General features: G+C 35.9%; 1 protein-coding gene across 4 annotated transcripts in view; it reads right to left on the bottom strand.

Annotated features, from left to right (window-relative positions):
- The window catches only part of MKLN1 (muskelin 1), a 370,372-nt gene that overhangs the window by 94,147 nt on the left and 258,541 nt on the right, over window positions 1-17,684 (bottom strand). For 3 of the 4 annotated variants that reach the window (XM_058728683.1, XM_058728682.1, XM_058728681.1), the window contains 2 exons: window positions 12,133-12,242; window positions 9,327-9,519 (listed from right to left, as the gene is read on the bottom strand). In XM_058728683.1, coding sequence (XP_058584666.1) covers window positions 9,327-9,519; window positions 12,133-12,242 — 303 coding nt within the window. Of the gene's footprint in view, window positions 1-9,326; window positions 9,523-12,132; window positions 12,243-17,684 lie in introns of those variants that run through there. The other variant, XM_058728684.1, reaches the window with a different exon arrangement.

Below are 17,684 nucleotides of genomic sequence, written 5' to 3' on the forward strand. Positions count from 1 at the left end.
TAGGTTTAGCATCCAACTCTGGATTTTGGCCCAGGTCATGATCTCAGTTTGTGAGATCAAGCTCCACATTGGTCTGTGCGCTGACAACGTGGGGCCTGCTTGGGATTCTCTCTCTCTCTGACCCTCCCTCACTCTCTCTCTCTCTCAAAATAAATAAATAAATAAATAAATAAATAAATAAATAAATATTTAAAAATATTAAAATTAAAAAAAAAATACTGTCAACCTAGAATTCCATATTCAGCAAAAATATCCTTTAACAAAAGAAATAAAATTTTCAAGCAAAGAAAAACTGAGAGTTCACCTACATTAGAAGAAATTCCAAAGGGGGCGCCTGGGTGGCGCAGTCGGTTAAGCATCCGACTTCAGCCAGGTCACGATCTCGCGGTCCGTGAGTTCGAGCCCCGCGTCAGGCTCTGGGCTGATGGCTCGGAGCCTGGAGCCTGTTTCCGATTCTGTGTCTCCCTCTCTCTCTGCCCCTCCCCCGTTCATGCTCTGTCTCTCTGTCCCAAAAATAAATAAAAAATGTTGAAAAAAATTTAAAAAAAAAAAAAAAAAAAAAAAAAAAAAAAAAAAGAAGAAATTCCAAAGGATATGCTTAAGGCAGAAGAAAACTGATCCTAGATATAAGGTCAAAGATGCAAACATCAACAAAGAACAAAAAAATTAGTAAATATTTAGGAAAACTTAATGAACACTGGCTGAAAATTGAGTTTTATAGTCTTTTAATATGGTATCAAAATAATGGACAACAACAGCATATGAACTGGAAGGTGAATAGATGAGAGTTGAAAATCCACTAAGTTCTAGTACAGGAAAAGGGAAAAGGTACTGATGAATTCTGTTAAATATGTGCACTTGGTATAATTTCTAGACTAATCATTTGGTCTAGATAAACAGAGTATGCTGCTTCCAAACAAACATAAGAAAAAAATGGGGCACTTGGGTGACTCGGTTGGGCATCCGACTCTTGATTTTGGCTCAGGTCATGGTCGCACAGTTCCTGGGTTGCAGTCCCATGTCAGGCTCTGCACTGTCAGCATGGAGCCTACTTGGAGTTCTCTTTCCCTCTCTCTGTGCCCCTACCCTGTTGTGTGTACGCTCTCTCTCTCTCTCAAAATAAATAAACTTAAAAAAATAAAAACAAAAACAATGAAAAGATTAAAAGCAAAAGAAGAGACAACAACCAAAAAATGAAAGATACGGCAAAACATATACCATAAAATGGTAAGATTAAACCTATATATTTACCAATAATTCAATCATACGAAGTAAATAAATGCTCAAATCAAAAGAAGGCAGATTTTTTTTTTTTTAAATCAAACTAAATCATTCTTTTAAAAAAAGAATACAGATGGGCACCTGGGTGGCTCGTAGCATCTGACTTCAGCTCACATCATGATCTCATGGTATGTGAGTTTGAGCTCTGCATCGGGCTCTGTGCTGACAGCTCAGAGCCTGGAGCCTGCTTCAGATTCTGTCTCCCTCTCTCTCTGCCCCTCCCCTGCTCATGCGTGCACACGTTCCCTCTCTCTCTCAAATATAAGTAAACATTAAAAATTAAAAATAAAAACAAAAAATAACAAAAGGATATATAACGGTTGAAAATAAAAGGTAAAAATAGATGTTATGCAAACACCAAATGAAAAGCTTAATGTAAGCTTAATGTAATTTATACCTTTTCAAGCAAAAACACCACTAGAGATAAAAACATATTTCATAATGATAAAAGATTTAATTCAAAATTAAAGAATTTAATATGTATATATACCTAGAAACATGGCTTTCAAAATCTATAAAGCAAAATTTGACAGAACTATAAGAGACAGGCAATTCTAAAATCACATTGGAAAGTCTAATATTTTTCTTAGTAACTGAGAGAATCAGATAAAATCACTCTCAGTAAAGAAAATTTATGAAACATGGTTAGCAAACTGGATCAATTGGGCATATATAGAAAATTACCTTAACAAATAAAGAATTCATTTTCTGCCCAAGTATGTATGATATGTTTATAGAAATTAAACAGACTGGACCATAGTAAGTCTTATCAAATTTCAAAGAACTAGAATCCTATAAATACATACTGTATTTATAAATAAATTTATAAATAAATAAGTTTATAAATAAATCCTATAAATACATGCATTCATGCCAGAAATCAGTTACAACAATAAAAAAAATCATAACATATTTGGAAATTAAAAACAAAACTACATTTCTATCTAACTATGGCTCACAAAAGAGCCATATTATTTCATAATGAAATTACTGAACTGGACAAAAATGAAAATACTTCATAGCACAACTAAAAAATAAGTAGAGGGGGATTTATATCCTTAAATGCATACATGGGAAAATAACAAAGTCTGGAAGTTAATATGCCAAGCATGCATCTCAGTAAGTTATAAAAAGACAGCAAATTAATGCCAAAGAGAGAAAGAAGACACATTAAACACAGAGCATAAGTCGAAGATATTAGAAGTAATGGAAAGAATCAACAAACCAGAAATTGGTTTCCTCAAAAGACCAGTATATACTTGATAAGCTTCTGGTGACAGTAAGAGTGATGGGGGGAAAAAAGAATTCATAAATGAGAAACAGAAAGAATGAAAAGAGACATTTCAAGAAGTCCTGAAAACATTAAACAAGGGGATATCATGTATATTTTCATGCCCACAAGTTTGAAATTTTAAGTGAAACTGACAAATTCCTAGAAAAAGATATCTTGTTAAACGCTCAACCAACCAAACAACCCTGAACAGTCCTACATTTAAAGAAGTTGAATTGATAGACAAAAGCATTTCCTCCAAGCAATTTCGAAGCACAGAGAGCATTATGACAAGTTCTACCAAGCACATGAGAAAGAATTCAAATCTTACACATACTCAGATTACAGGAAGAAAAGTTTAGCTCAACCTTTTCTGTGAGATCAGTGTAACAATGATGCTAAACCTGAAGAGAAAGGTAAAAATTACAAGGCCAATCTTACTAATGAAAATAGTTGGAAGAATTCTAACAAAACATTAGTCCATCTATGTCCAAAATAGACCAAAAATTATATAAGGAAGATAGGCTTATCTGAGAAATGAGAAGTTAAATATATCTGAGGTTTAACATTAGAAAATCAATCACTGTGATTTCACATATGAATAGAATTTAGGAGGAAAAAATCGTATCACAAAAGATAGCGAAAAAGTGGTAAAATTCAATACCCATTAATAACATAAACTCTTAGCAATCTAGGAATCTAATACAGAAGCTCCAAAACCCCAGATCAAGTAAGATACTTTGCAATGAAATGCTGAAAACATTTTGAGATAGGGATATCCACTATCATTATGTCATCTCACCCTTGTACTAGATATCCTGACCAAAAGATTAAGCACAAGAGAACAAAATAAGGCATAAGGAGGGTTGGAAAGAAAAGTGTGCCATTATGCATACGTATTTTAAACTGAACAGGAGTGAAAACACAACAAAGCAGAATTTGTGATATACAGCTAGCAGTGTTTATGTCACTGTCTGGATCCCAAGACCCACCAGCTCGTACTTACGAGCATTTGTCTTGTTTTTCCTTAAGCTCCTCTTTCTGGTTTAGCTCTTAACTCAGGCAAATGAAACCTGAAACCACTCATGAGGTGATGGCAAGGGCCCTGACAAGACCCCACAGGCTCAGACCACCCAGACCTTTTCAGCTAAACTCCCAACTCCCGTGCAGAAGGACCAAGGGGTGACCTCTGGAATGACTCACAACAACCTTTACCTCATTATAATACTAAAACCTCTGCCCAAAGAGGAGACTCGGCTTCATTTACATGACATACAATCTATGTGTAGGCATGTTTCCTTAAGGCACATGGTGACCTTATGCCCTTCTCTACAAGAGATCACAAGGCTTCCCAATCTAAATATTCATCCTAACCCTAAACAAAAGGAACCCATTTATCCCCTCTTTGGGAGTCACAGTTTTGGAAGCCATCCCCTGTGAACTCCTTCTATGCTACAGTTTTCTTTGTGCAACAACTCAACCTGGGAAAGTATCTGACTCACCAGGGAGCAAACTACATTTAAAAGAAAATTCTTTAACACTAAATGCTTGTATTAGTAAAGAAGGATCTCAAATTAATGGCCTCGGGTTTCATTTGTAAGAAATTAGAAAAAGAAGAGCAAATTAAAACTACACTATGCAGAAAAAAAAGGAAATAATAAAGGTAGAAATCAATGAAACAGAACAGAAACACACACACACACACACACACACACACACACACACACACACACGTGAGAGGAGAGGTAACAAACCAAAAGCCGTTTTCTTAAAATGAAATAGATGTTGGGGCGCCTGGGTGGCGCAGTCGGTTAAGCGTCCGACTTCAGCCAGGTCACGATCTCGCGGTCCGTGAGTTCGAGCCCCGCGTCAGGCTCTGGGCTGATGGCTCGGAGCCTGGAGCCTGTTTCCGATTCTGTCTCCCTCTTTCTCTGCCCCTCCCCCGTTCATGCTCTGTCTCTCTCTGTCCCAAAAATAAATAAAAAACGTTGAAAAAAAAAATTAAAAAAAAAAAAATGAAATAGATGTCTAGCCAGACTGCTGAGACAAAAGACAAATACAAAAGACAAAAATTACCACTATAAAAAATAAGACATAAAGGTGCCATAAAGGCATAAACAACATTATGCCAATAAATGCACTAATTTAGATGAAATGGGCATGTCCTTTAAAAGGTACAAACCACTGGGGCGCCTGGGTGGCTCAGTCAGTTAAGCGTCCAACTCTTGGTTTTAGCTCAGGTCATGATCTTGCGATTTGTGGGATGGAGTCCCGCGTCGTGCTCTGCACTGACAGCTCAGACCCTGCTTGGGATTCTCTCCCTCCCTCTCTCTCTACCCCTCCCCTCCTCATGAGCTTTCTCTCTCTCAAAATAAATAACTTTAAAAAAAGACACAAACTACCCATGCTCACTCAGGATACATAGAATATGAACAGCCCTATAGCCATTAACAATACTAGATCTGTAGTTAAAAACCCAGCCACAGGGGCGCCTGGGTGGCTCAGTCAGTTGAGCATCCGACTTCAGCTCGGGTCATGATCTCACAGTCTGTGAGTTCGAGCCCCACGTCGGGCTCTGTGCTGACAGCTCAGAGCCCGGGGCCTGTTTCAGATTCTGTGTCTCCCTCTCTCTCTGACCCTCCCCCGTTCATGCTCTGTCTCTCTCTGTCTCAAAAATAAATAAACATTTAAAAAAATTAAAAAAAAAAAAACAAAACAACCCTGCCACAAAGGCTAGAAACTCCAACAAGCCTAGAGATCTCACTTAAAAAAAATGCTGTCAGGGAAACAGGCCAGCCACATAATTAACCACCACTGCGTAAACCACGGGGTGAGAAGAAACAGATAAAAGAGGAGAAAGAAAAGGGAGAAGAGGAGGGAAAGTGGGAAGACGATAAAGACCTCCAGCTGAAACTTTTGGACCCTTTTATTAAACTTGATTTTACTAAACTTTACTAAACTTTATCACTCCCTTACCTCACAAAAGCAAACTTTAATTTCAAGAGGAAATAAGATAAACACTGCAAAGTGATGAGTTCCTGTTCCTAGGTGATTACTTTTGCCCATAATCACTGGACTCTACCTTCTCCCCAGACATTGTCAACAAAAAAGTAGCATTAATTGGTTCAGGAATCACCTGTCATGAAATTAAATGTAAATGCAGGGATGTTTCTTTCTCTTTTTTTTTTAATATGAAATTTATTGTCAAATTGGTTTCCATACAACACCCAGTGCTCATCCCAACAGGTGCCCTCAATACCCATCACCCACCCTCCCCTCCCTCCCACCCCCAATCAACCCTCAGTTTGTTCTCAGTTTTTAAGAGTCTCTTATGTTTTGGCTCCCTCCCTCTCTAACCTCTTTTTCTTCCCCCCTTCCCCTCCTCCATGGTCTTCTGTTAAATGCAGGGATGTTTCTAACAACTAGGAAGCCTATTAGACACTTTCTTAAAATACCATACTTGAAGAACATGCTAATATATACGAAAAATCATTTTTTGTTTCATCCATTATAAGATGCTTCATAGAAAATGCTTTTCATTCTCTCAACTTTCCTATTTAGCAAACAGGAACTTCTTGCCCTTCTCTATGTTTTTAGTGGAACACAAGCCAAAAAACTCTTCAGTGTTTACTTCCTTATTTGTCCAACAAATCATCATCAGTGAAGTCAGCAGCAACTGAACAACCCTGGAAGGAATGTTTATTAACTAAATACTGTTCCAAGCCGGTTTAGGAATACAAAAAACATGACTTAGCTCTAAGTCTCAAGAACAGAGTTATGACCAATGTTCCCTAAACTCGGGTCCTTCCTAGAGCCAATAAGTCTCTGTAGTATCAGAGTTTCACATAGTTTTAACAGTTTCTCTTATAGGAGTATATTTATAAAGACACAGTTTTTATTTAGTTTTTTAAATTTATTGTTTATTTTGAAAGCGAGCGAGCACATGAGCAGGGGAGGGGCAGAGAGAGGGTAGGGAGGAGAGAGAATCTCAAGCAGGTTCTGAGCTGTCAGTGCCTGACTCAGGGCTCCATCTCAGGAACCATGATTATGACCTAAACCAAAACCAAGAGTTGGATGCTTAAGTGACTGACCACTCAGGTGTCTCCTAAAGACACAGTTTTTAAATATAACTGTTTCTAGCCTAGTCATAGCATAAAGTTGCCAGTTGCTTTTGTTGTCATTGTTATTTACCTTAATAAAATACTACATGCCTTAAAGATCTGAAACAAAAGTAACAAACCATGAAAGCACGTATGACTTCCTCATTCTCAGAAATGGCATACATAGGACGGCCTGGGTGGCTCAGGCCACCCAGAGGTTAGTTAACCTTCTGACTCTTGATTTAGACTCAGATTTAACCCAGAAGGTTAGTTAACCTTCTGACTCTTGATTTAGACTCAGGTCATAATCTCACGTGTTTGTGAGATCAAGCCCAGATTGAGCTCAGCATCGGGCTCATGGAGGCTGCTTGGGATTCTTTCCCTCCCTCTGTCTCTGCCCCTCCCCTGCTCATGTGTGCACGTGCTTTAACACATGTTCTTTCTCTCCCTCTCTGAAAATAAATAAAGATTAAAAAAAAAAATGGTATACATACATTTATACTTTCACTGGTGGCATTTGAATGGTTTGGGAAGAGATTAATAATCATACATATTCTATTTGTTTATATTCCAATGTTTATTTTATTACCAATATGGGAAAAATTTTTTTCTTCCCAATCTGCTCCCTAGTTCCTTTCCCCCTTCTACCTCACCCCAAACAGTAATCATTTATTTGCAAGAATCATTACCAAATAAATATAAATAAGCCCTAACAATGTATAAAGCTAAGAGACAAGTTGATTATTACAAAGCAATGAAGCCAGAAGCAATTCATTTTAAGTTAATTTAAAATTTATAAACTCAAAGTAGGCTGTACTGGTTCCATTTTCTTCAGTTGTAAAATAGTCAACCTATCTGATAAATGAGCATCTAATAACAAATGGTAACAGCAATAAGATTAAACTATATGAAAGCACAGAACTGAGAAAGTCTATTTTTCTTTCTCCCTATTAAAAAAAATCACCAAATTTCATTCCACAAGTTTTATACTGAACACTGAGCTGTTTTTACTCACAGTGCTTCTGATACCAAACGTATGGGGTTTTTTTTTCACACCAACCATTTCTCCAATTTTCTGACACCAAATGGCATGTATCCAACATTTCAATTCTGACACTATCTGCCTGAAGTTACCAACAGGTCCCCATAAGTGAAAGGGCTCAGTCCCACAAGCCTACCCCACTTCAGATGCCAACTGCAAGTCCCAGGCCACCTGTACTTCTGATTTACTGTGTACGAATCTGGGGTTCTCACAACCCCCTTCAGGACTGATAATAAAACCAGAGAGAGAGAGTGAGAGAGAGAGAGAGAGAGAGAGAGAGAGAGAGAGAGAGAGAGAGAGAGAGAGAGTTTTCCATGTGCTCTTCAGGCACTTCAATGTTTAAGGCTTTTCTTTTTTTGTGGGGGGGGGGGGGGGGGGGGATAGGCTCCACCACCTAGGCATGACTGATTAAAACATCAGCCACTGGTGACTGAACTCAGTCTTTGACCCCTCTCCCCTCCCCAGAGTTCAGGGTGGCGCTGAAAGTTCTAGCCCTCTGCACACGTGGTTTGTGTTTCTAGAAATCTGAATCTATCTAGGGACCCCAGCCACCTGTCATTTCAATATCTAAGACACTCTTATCCCTCCACCAAATTCCAATAGTTTTAGGAGACAAAGACCAAATGTTTATTTGTTTTTTATTATACCATAAGCACGTATTCTGCTCTTTGTCACTGTGAAAGTTAGTGGGAGATTTTTTAAAAGAATGCCATTCTATAACAGAGATCCTTTTTTAAAATAACAAAACAGGGTTGCCAGGGTGGCTCAGTGGGTTGAGTGTCCGACTCTTGATTTTGTCTCAGGTCATGATCTCTTAAGGGTCATGGGATCAAACCCTGTGACAGGCTTGGTGCTGAGCATGGAGCCTGCTTAAAAAATATTTTCTCTCACTCACTCTCTCTCTCCCTCCCTCCCTCCTTCCCTCCCTCTCTCTCACACACTGTTGCTAAAAATAAAAAAAAGAAAAGAAAAATAAAAGAAAATAACAAAACATAAGACTTTAAATATTCGAATAGGTGCCGTCATCCAAAACAATTACCTCTGGAGAGTATATCGTGTTCTGATATTCACATTTCTTTCAAAACCAGATTACAAACCACCCAAGAAAATCAGCAAATATGCAGCATCCATACCACACAGATATTTCCAATACAAATCTCCTAATTCATTATAGCTTTCAACTAATAATGTTTTTTTGGCATATCCAACTATCCATTATGCCAAATTATGCCATTAAAATTGGTAATTGTATATCAACAAAAATACATAAAGGAATAAATAGGCCTCTAACATAGAAGGTAGCATTTAAAGCATTTTTTTAAACACTGTTTAGTGCTAGTCAATGTTAGCATTCAGAAATGCATCCTTCCATGGTTTCCTAAGATGGCAACTTAGATTTAGATATGTGAGTTCAAATATGTTTCTTTTTTGTTTTTCAAGTCTCATTATGAACCTATTTTTATATAAAAGAAGCACATAATTCAACAAGCTAAGAATCTTTACAGAATGAAAAGACAGGGAAAAAAGTAAACTAATAATTGGCATAAGTTTATATTCTTTTCAAAAAACTGTTTCTTGTATATACTTGAAGTCACTCTAATAACCAAACTAAGCTTACACGTCTATAACATACCATTTACAGCTTTTTCAATCAATTCTTCACAAGCATCAAAATCACCCTTCAACACCAGTTTATCATGTAGATCTGTTAACATGGGATGTTCCAGGGCAATCCTGGTTTTTTTTTGCAGCGATTCAAAGGCCTCTGTATAGTTGTGTTGTCTAAAGTGTTTTAGGCAAAGGCGAATGGCTTCCTGTTCACGGTACTACTGGAACACAAGAGAAAGTATGAAAAGAAGAGATTTGCTTAGTTATTACTGTAGGCAATAATAAGTGACAACAAACCTAAAGTGAGTGTTTACTATGTGGTAAGCACTGTACTAACACTCTTCATTAGCATCATTATCATTCCCACTTTGAAATGGCAAAATTAAAGCTTAGTCAATTGTAATCGCTTGCCAAAAGTCACAAAGTATATAGCAGAAAGATATGAAAAAGATAAATATATACAAATATACCCACAGGTATGTATTTCATGAAGTTGAAAGATATAAAAAGATGAAACCAAACCTTGAGCCTGAACTTTTAAGAAAAGAAGCAGAAAAACTGTTTATCAAAGACCACTGAAGACTACCAAGATTATAACGTCTATAGCTTTTACTAATCAGATTGCAATGGTGGTACTGAAAGCACAGAAACCATTACACGATACACAGAAGTCATCACACTTTTTGTTCTTGGTTCTTAGTAATAAGTTATTACTTGAAAAGCAAGTATTATCCAATGTTTATATATTTCAAAATTCACAAACAGGTTTTATGCCTCAAAATGTTCAGAAAGAGATTACTTAAATTTTATAATTTTTTCCAAGCCTGGCTACCTTATCTATTAAATAGCTATAAACATCTCAATTAACTAGAATCCAAAAAGAATGTTGAGCTTATTAACTCTCTAATAGGATGGATGCCAAAAATACAAGCTCAGATTTTTTTGAAAAAGTAACTTCAAGAATACTTTATGAAATTTCCACAAATTTCCTAAGTTAACAAAATTAATGACAAAAAAGCAATGCATGATGACCAAACAAAAATATGATTTTCTTATAAGTGTTATTCTTTAATAAGGCAAAAAATAATACTACCTTTTAGAAGATTTATAAGACTTGAAACACAAATAAGCTTACAGTTGGCTGATTTTTTTATTAATAAAATGTCAAAACATCTTTCCTTAAGTATTACAGTTAACCATGATTTTCCTTTCAAATAACAAAAGATTATTTATCCAAACTAACTTTACATTATTAATTTATTACCCTTGGCCTCTAAATAAAGATTTATCATATCATGACTATCAAGAAACATACTAAACAGTGATACCTTTCAATCATGTTGCCTTTAGGAATGTGAGTCATATCCACATTTTTTAAGTTTTCTATCAAGTTGTATACAGATACATAGAAGGAGAAAATTTATGAAATAATAGAATTTTAATGCTTTAAGAAAAACACTAAAACTCAAAGAGGATGAAGAGTTATCTAATTTCTAAAGGCTCATAATAAATGCAGAGAACTTGAAAAGTGAACGAGGCTGAACAATTTTATGCTCTCAAATATAATCTCTCCACAAGGCTGGGGGTGAACAGGTGAAATGTGCAACTTCCTACAATATCAAGAGATTTGTGTGAGTATGTTAAAGAACACACACACACACACACACACACACACACACACACACCATAGGCTAAAGGGAAAATTTTATTCAGTAACAGAGAAATTTAACCATTATTTTTTAAAAGAACCAACAGAATTTAGAAGATGTTACATATGTACTATTATGTGTATAACACTGTAAAGGTGATTTTTAATATTTAAAAATATTGTCTCTACCTTGAACGAACTTACAGTATTACAGGGAATCCAAGAATATATGAAAAATACAGAAAATACTAAAAGTCGGCATCAATTTTAAGTTGAATATAATCAAATGCCAAAAATAAATTAGTCAAAGACTTCCTCAATTAAACTAACCAGAAAAAAGCTGAAATTCTACACTAAAAACCTAAGAATCTACATTGCTTCCCAACCTTCTAGGAGTAGATCAGTTCACCCCTACTTGAAAATAAAAATAACAGGAAGTGGTGATTGGACTAAAATTTTATTATCTTCTTGACAAGAGAGCCCTGCCCCCCAAAAAGTCATGAGTCGAATAAATATACATCAAAAACAAAAAACAAAGTATAAAGGGTATGCAAAAAACCCAGAAGATCTATTCCTCAATAATTTAAACTCACATTTTTCAGACTGCATCTATTGTATAAAATAGTCTATGAATACAACTGTTAAATATAATTCTTATACTTCCTATAAGCACAAGATCATAATATTTATAAAAACTATTTCAAATTCTTTAAAAGAAAATATGCCTATTTTATTCAACAAATACAATGGAGTAATGTATTATAAAACCAATATAGAATGAAAGCTAGTCCACTAAAAACTGTGTTTAAATATTTCTATCAATATAGGCTGAAAACAAAATTCAGGGTCAGACAGGTAGTAATATAATGCCAGACCATCTGAGTTTATATGCTGGCTTGGGCACTATACAATTGTGTGGACTTGGGTAAGATACTAAACTCTTGGTGCTCTATTTCATCATCTATAAAATAGGGATGATAATTGTACCTATCTCACAGAGTGGTAATGATTAAATACATCATAAAGATTTCTTAGCAGCTGGCAGAATGTAAATAATAAATGTTAGTTAATTAAGCATTACAGTTATTATTATTCTCAATAGCAATGAAGACAAAAGACTGACACATGTCTCCCTTTATAGGAATCAGAAACATAAAATCAGGATTTTAAAGCACAGTCCTACCTTGCTATACCAGTTGAGACAGGGCTGTACTACATCAGGATCATCAATGCCACTAAGTTCAACATACCAGATGCTAAAGTTAAAGCTGGGTCCCCAGGATAAGAGTGGAACTTTGTGAAGATAAAAAAGAAAGAAAAAGAAAAAAAAAAAATTAACATAGTTCAAATAAAACTTTAACAAAGTAAAATCACTATTCGAGCCTATTAAAATTCATTCAGCAAATTTTCAGAACATTTTCTAGAAGCCTAACACTGTATTATTAGGTGCTGGGGCTACAGTAAAAAAAATTAAAACAAAAATAAAAATAAAGAAAATATGAATCATGCCATCTAGAGGATTCTTTGACTATAAAAACACTATAAAATAAGTTTAAAGTGCTCATTTATTTACCCCTCTAAAAACAGGACAAGGCTAGATGACTAAGTAGGCAAATTTTATCAAACCCACAATAAACAAATAATTACTATATAAATTAAACTATATCAACACACAAAAAGAGATCAAAAGTTCAATTACTTAACAAGTGGCATAACCCTGAAAACAAAACCAGAAGAAAAAGAACTTAAGGCTAATCTCAGCTAACTATATATTCAAAAATTTTTTAAAGTTGCAGAAACATTCTACCAGGTTTTCACTGTAACCAAATGGGAGTTCACTGCAGGAAAGGAAGGATGGTTTAACAACAGAAGCTATATTAATAATTCACAATGTTAACAAAGTAAAAGAGAAATGTGTTTGATAACTTCAAATAGTGCTAAGAGTAAATTAATAATATTCATTTCCTATTCATTAAAAAAACCCTTTTAATATATAAGAAATAGAAGGCAAAATAAAACTACCTAAGCCAGATATTTTTTTTAATATCAAAGGCCTCAAAAACTGAACTTAACGGAGAAACATTACATGTTGCCACTCAAGTCAGGAATCAGACAAAGCCCAATTATCTCTATTATGCAACACTATATGGGAGATCTTATCAAATGTGGTGAGAAAAAAATGCAAATTAAAAAATATTAACACTTGAGGAATATTAACACCTATCTTCTTAAATAATTCAAGAGATTCAACAGGAAAACTTAAGTTTGTATGCAAGGTAAACATGAAAATCAGTTTTCCCTCTACTTATAATAACCAACTAGAAAATATAATGAAAAAGTCCTATTTAAAATGGCCAAAAGAACTTACAATATCTCAGAAGAAAGTTTAAAATATGCAAGATCTATTTAAGAAAATACAGAGTTTTACTTAAGAAATGAAAAAACGAAATGACATTCTACGTTCCTAAATGGAAAAACTCAATGTTGTAAACATCTCAGTTCCCCTCAATTATAAATTTAATGTAATCTCAAAGTCTCAATGGTACATGTCCGTTTTATTCTTTAAAGATTATAAATAATTTCTGCGTGGGGCTCGAACTCACACCCCCAAGAGTCGCATGCTCCACTGACTGAGCCAGCCAGACATCCAATATTCATTTATCTCTTGTCATGTAATTGAACAAATTGGTTTTTAAAAAATGAGTAACACAAGAATATCGAAAAGAAAGTAAACATTCTAAAAATACATAGTAATTATAAGTTTGATATTAGTGGGGGAAAAGGAAGATAAATTACTGAAGCAGAAAAGTATATCCAAAAATCTCAAGATTCAGAGGAATTTACCTACCATAGGATGAAGGTAACATTTCACTTCAGTAATGACAGAACAAAGTAAAGGTTTTAAACATATGATCCACTGTCTCTTGGGGACCCCTGCAACCTTTTCAAGATGTACCAACTGGTCAAAACCATTGTTTATAATAAGACTAAGATTTTATCATTATTTATGATTACATTTTTAACTGTACTGACATTTGCACTCTTGGTGAAAAGACAATGGTGAGTATAACTTCCGACACATCAGCAGTGCCATGAAAAGCAGCAGCATGAAAATGTGTTAGTATTCTTGATACAGTAGAGACTGCACTGTATTCCTCACCATCATATACTTACAGTTAAAAAAAGTAAAATACAGGGGCACCAAGGTGGCTCAGGAGCTAAGGTATACTAACTACATCAGTCGGTTAAGTGCTCGACTTCAGCTCAGGTCATGATCTCACAGTCCATGGGTTCGAGCCCCACATTTGGCTTTGTGCTGATAGCTCAGAGCCTGGAGCCTGCTTTGGATTCTGTGTCTCCCTCTCTCTCTTCCCCTTCTCCGCTTGTGCTCCCTCTCTCTCAAAAATAAACATTAAAAAAAAATGTTTAAAAAGAAAAGCATGGGGGGGGGGGGGGCCTGGGTGGCTCAGTCAGTTAAGTGTCTGACTTTGGCTCAGGTCATGATCTCACGTTCGTGGGTTTGAGCCCTGTGTCGGGCTCTGTGCTGAACATTTGCTCAGAGCGTGGAGTCTGCTTTGGATTCTGTGTCTCCTTCGCTCTCTGCCCCTCCACCGCTTGCACTCTGTCTCACTGTCTCTCAAAAACAAGTAAATGCAATAAAAAATATTTTTAAAGGAAAGAAAAGTACAGGGTCACCTGGGTGGCTCAGGCTCAGTCGGCTGAGCATCCGACTCTTGATTTCGTCTCAGGTCATGATCCCAGGGTTGTGAGATCAAGCCCCGCACTGGACTCCATGCTGAGTGTAGAGCCTGCTTAAGATTCTCTCCCTTTGCCCCTCTTCCCTGCTCACTCTCTCTCCCTCCCTCTTTATTTTTTAAAATAAAACAATTTTTAAAGGACAATTCATTTAAGAATGTCTTTGATGACACAATAAAAATTTTTAATAAATTCCTAACATTAAGGACAAATCTTTTTAATATTCTGTGTGACAAAATGGCAAGTACACATAAAGCACTTCCACTGTATACCAAAGCATGGCGGTTACCTCAAACAAAAGAACCCGTACAGCTGTTTGAGTTATGAGCTATAATTGTCATTTGTCCCCACCACCACCAATAGGATACAATTTCCTCTTAAAAGAAAAAGTTATAGGCAATCTATAATTATTGAGTTTGGGGTATATGCCAGATATTTATCAATCATTTCAAAGAAAACAACTGACAATATTTGTTGCCAAGGATAAAGTTCAAGCTTTCAAGGAAAAATGAGAATTTCAGAAAATTGGTATCTAAGGTTGTGGATTTAACTACTTTTAGGCAATTTCTGATGAGACTGATGGTGATATATTAATGACCATGATTTTTTTAATATTTTTTTTTTTTAATTTTTTTTAACGTTTATTTATTTTTGAGACAGAGAGAGACAGAGCATGAGCGGGGGAGGGTCAGAGAGAGAGGGAGACACAGAATCAGAAGCAGGCTCCAGGCTCTGAGCTGTCAGCACAGAGCCCGATGCGGGGCTCGAACTCACGGACTGTGAGATCATGACCTGAGCTGAAGTCGGACGCTTAACCGACCGAGCCACCCAGGCGCCCCCATGATTTTTTTAATATTACAGAATGAAATGTTTCCACATTTGGGAGATCTGCATAACTCAGTAAACTGTATTTCTAAATGAACAATGAATGATGTTACAAAACCATGCATGGATAAAAGACTAACTCAAAGTGTAAGATAAGCCAATGGGTTTTAATGTAACACTAATATGGTTCAGAATGAATAATGTAACTATTCAGAAACTAACACTTGTCAAGTTTTAAGTATCAAAACAGAATAGCCATCATATTTGACATCAAACCTATTGATTTCCAAGTCCACTGCTCTCTTTTAGCACATCATGCTCAATGAGGAGCTACGTCAGATGACTTCCTATCTGTATGAGTGAAGAAACACAAAGGCAGTAGCCACCAGTTATTAGGATATATGACTGACTATTAGGATGTTTAATATGGCTTTCAGTTTACGTGTGCAAATGACAAAAATGTCAAAAAGTTTTATACCACTGAATACTAAATTATCATCATTGTTTTGGTGTTCATTCCTTTATGTAGCAGTACCATTTAAAAAGTAAAAAGTTGATCTATTACATCACAGCAATAACCATTAAGTAGTAGGAGTCAAAATAAAATAGGATTCTAAACCCAAGGTCAAAAGAACATATAGTCTCTAAGTATAACCAGACATTAGTTAGTAATTTGAAGTTCCAGGTCCAAGTTCAATAAGATTAGGAGGAAAAAAAATATCTTAATATATCTTACTCAAGTCCCAATAAAATGTTCACTTTATTAAAGACCTTTTAGCAATTGTGTTTTAGTGAGATTTTGTCTATATACTGGATGACCCAACAGAAATATTTCTAGATTAATATTAGTTATAATGCTTAAAACCTTTCAAAGAACAAGAAAATCATATATTAAAGATGAATGAAGAGTATAATTTTTTAACAAATTGAAGGGATCTATACAGAATAAGCAGAGTAATGTACACTCACTTCAAATTTTACAAATGATTTTTATAGCATTAATAATTCTAATAATACATAATAGACATACTACACATTATATTTCTGAAATCTAGGGGCGCTTGGGTGGCTCGGTTGAGCATCCAACTTCAGGTCATGATCTTACGATCTATGGGTTCGAGCCCCATGTTGGGCTCTGTGTTGACAGCTCAGAGCCTGAAACCTGCTTCGGATTCTGTGTCTCCCTCTCTGCCCTTCCCCTGCTCGCATGCTGTCTCCCTCTCCTCAAAAATAAATATTTTTTAAAAAGTTAAAAAAAAAAAAAGAAAAAGAAATCTAAATGTGATCTGCAGCTTGAAGCACATGTTCTTTGCTCCCCAATGAAAGATGCCTTTGCTCCCACCTCAAATAAAGATTAGAAACTGCTAATACACATCCTAAGGCTAAGAGTTTGCATCCTAGGGCTCAACCATCAGTTTTCCTCAAGGCGCAATCAGACACGGATATGATCAGGATCAGTGCTTCCCAACCTTCTTCATAATGACATGCACAGACAGTGATAATGTTTATGGCAAACAAAGATAAGAGCCTGCAGGCTCTTGTTACTCTAGGATCAAGGCGGGGGGGGGGGGGGGGGGGGGTGTTCAACACCTCAGCACAATGAAATGCATCTGTGACACATTCAGTGTGCTTTAGCAGTATCCCTTAGGAAGCTCTTATCTAGATGGCTAAAACAGCTGTTAGAAGATGACAGTAATTTTAAAGTTCTGAAAGATCATCTTAAAAGTTCAAGACTAACCACTCTGAAATGCATCTATTCTCTTATAGAATTAATAAGTATACAAAACATCTAGCACAGTAACTGGCATGCAGTAAGTGCTCAATAAATGTCAGCTATTATTATTATAAGCTATTACTACTATATTAATTTTCCTCGTAATAGTACACTTTTTAAAATGTCACCTTTCCACATGCTTTCATAAAGGGCCACCATCAGGGCACTCATACCCGTCCCAGACTTAGTATTCATTCTAGACTTCTAAATACTTTTGAGGATCCAGAATGCAGGCCCAATCCAGCCAGAGCTGAAGCTTCTCCCTGAAGCCCCCACAACTATCCAGGCTGCAAAAATCCAAAAAATCCACAGAAATCCAAGTCATTCTAACAATTTATGCCAAGCAGGCAAACAAATATCTGCTAAATCACCACCAAGAG

This window comes from Neofelis nebulosa, chromosome 4 (assembly GCF_028018385.1).
Source record: "Neofelis nebulosa isolate mNeoNeb1 chromosome 4, mNeoNeb1.pri, whole genome shotgun sequence".
In the NCBI taxonomy this organism is placed as follows: domain Eukaryota; kingdom Metazoa; phylum Chordata; class Mammalia; order Carnivora; family Felidae; genus Neofelis; species Neofelis nebulosa.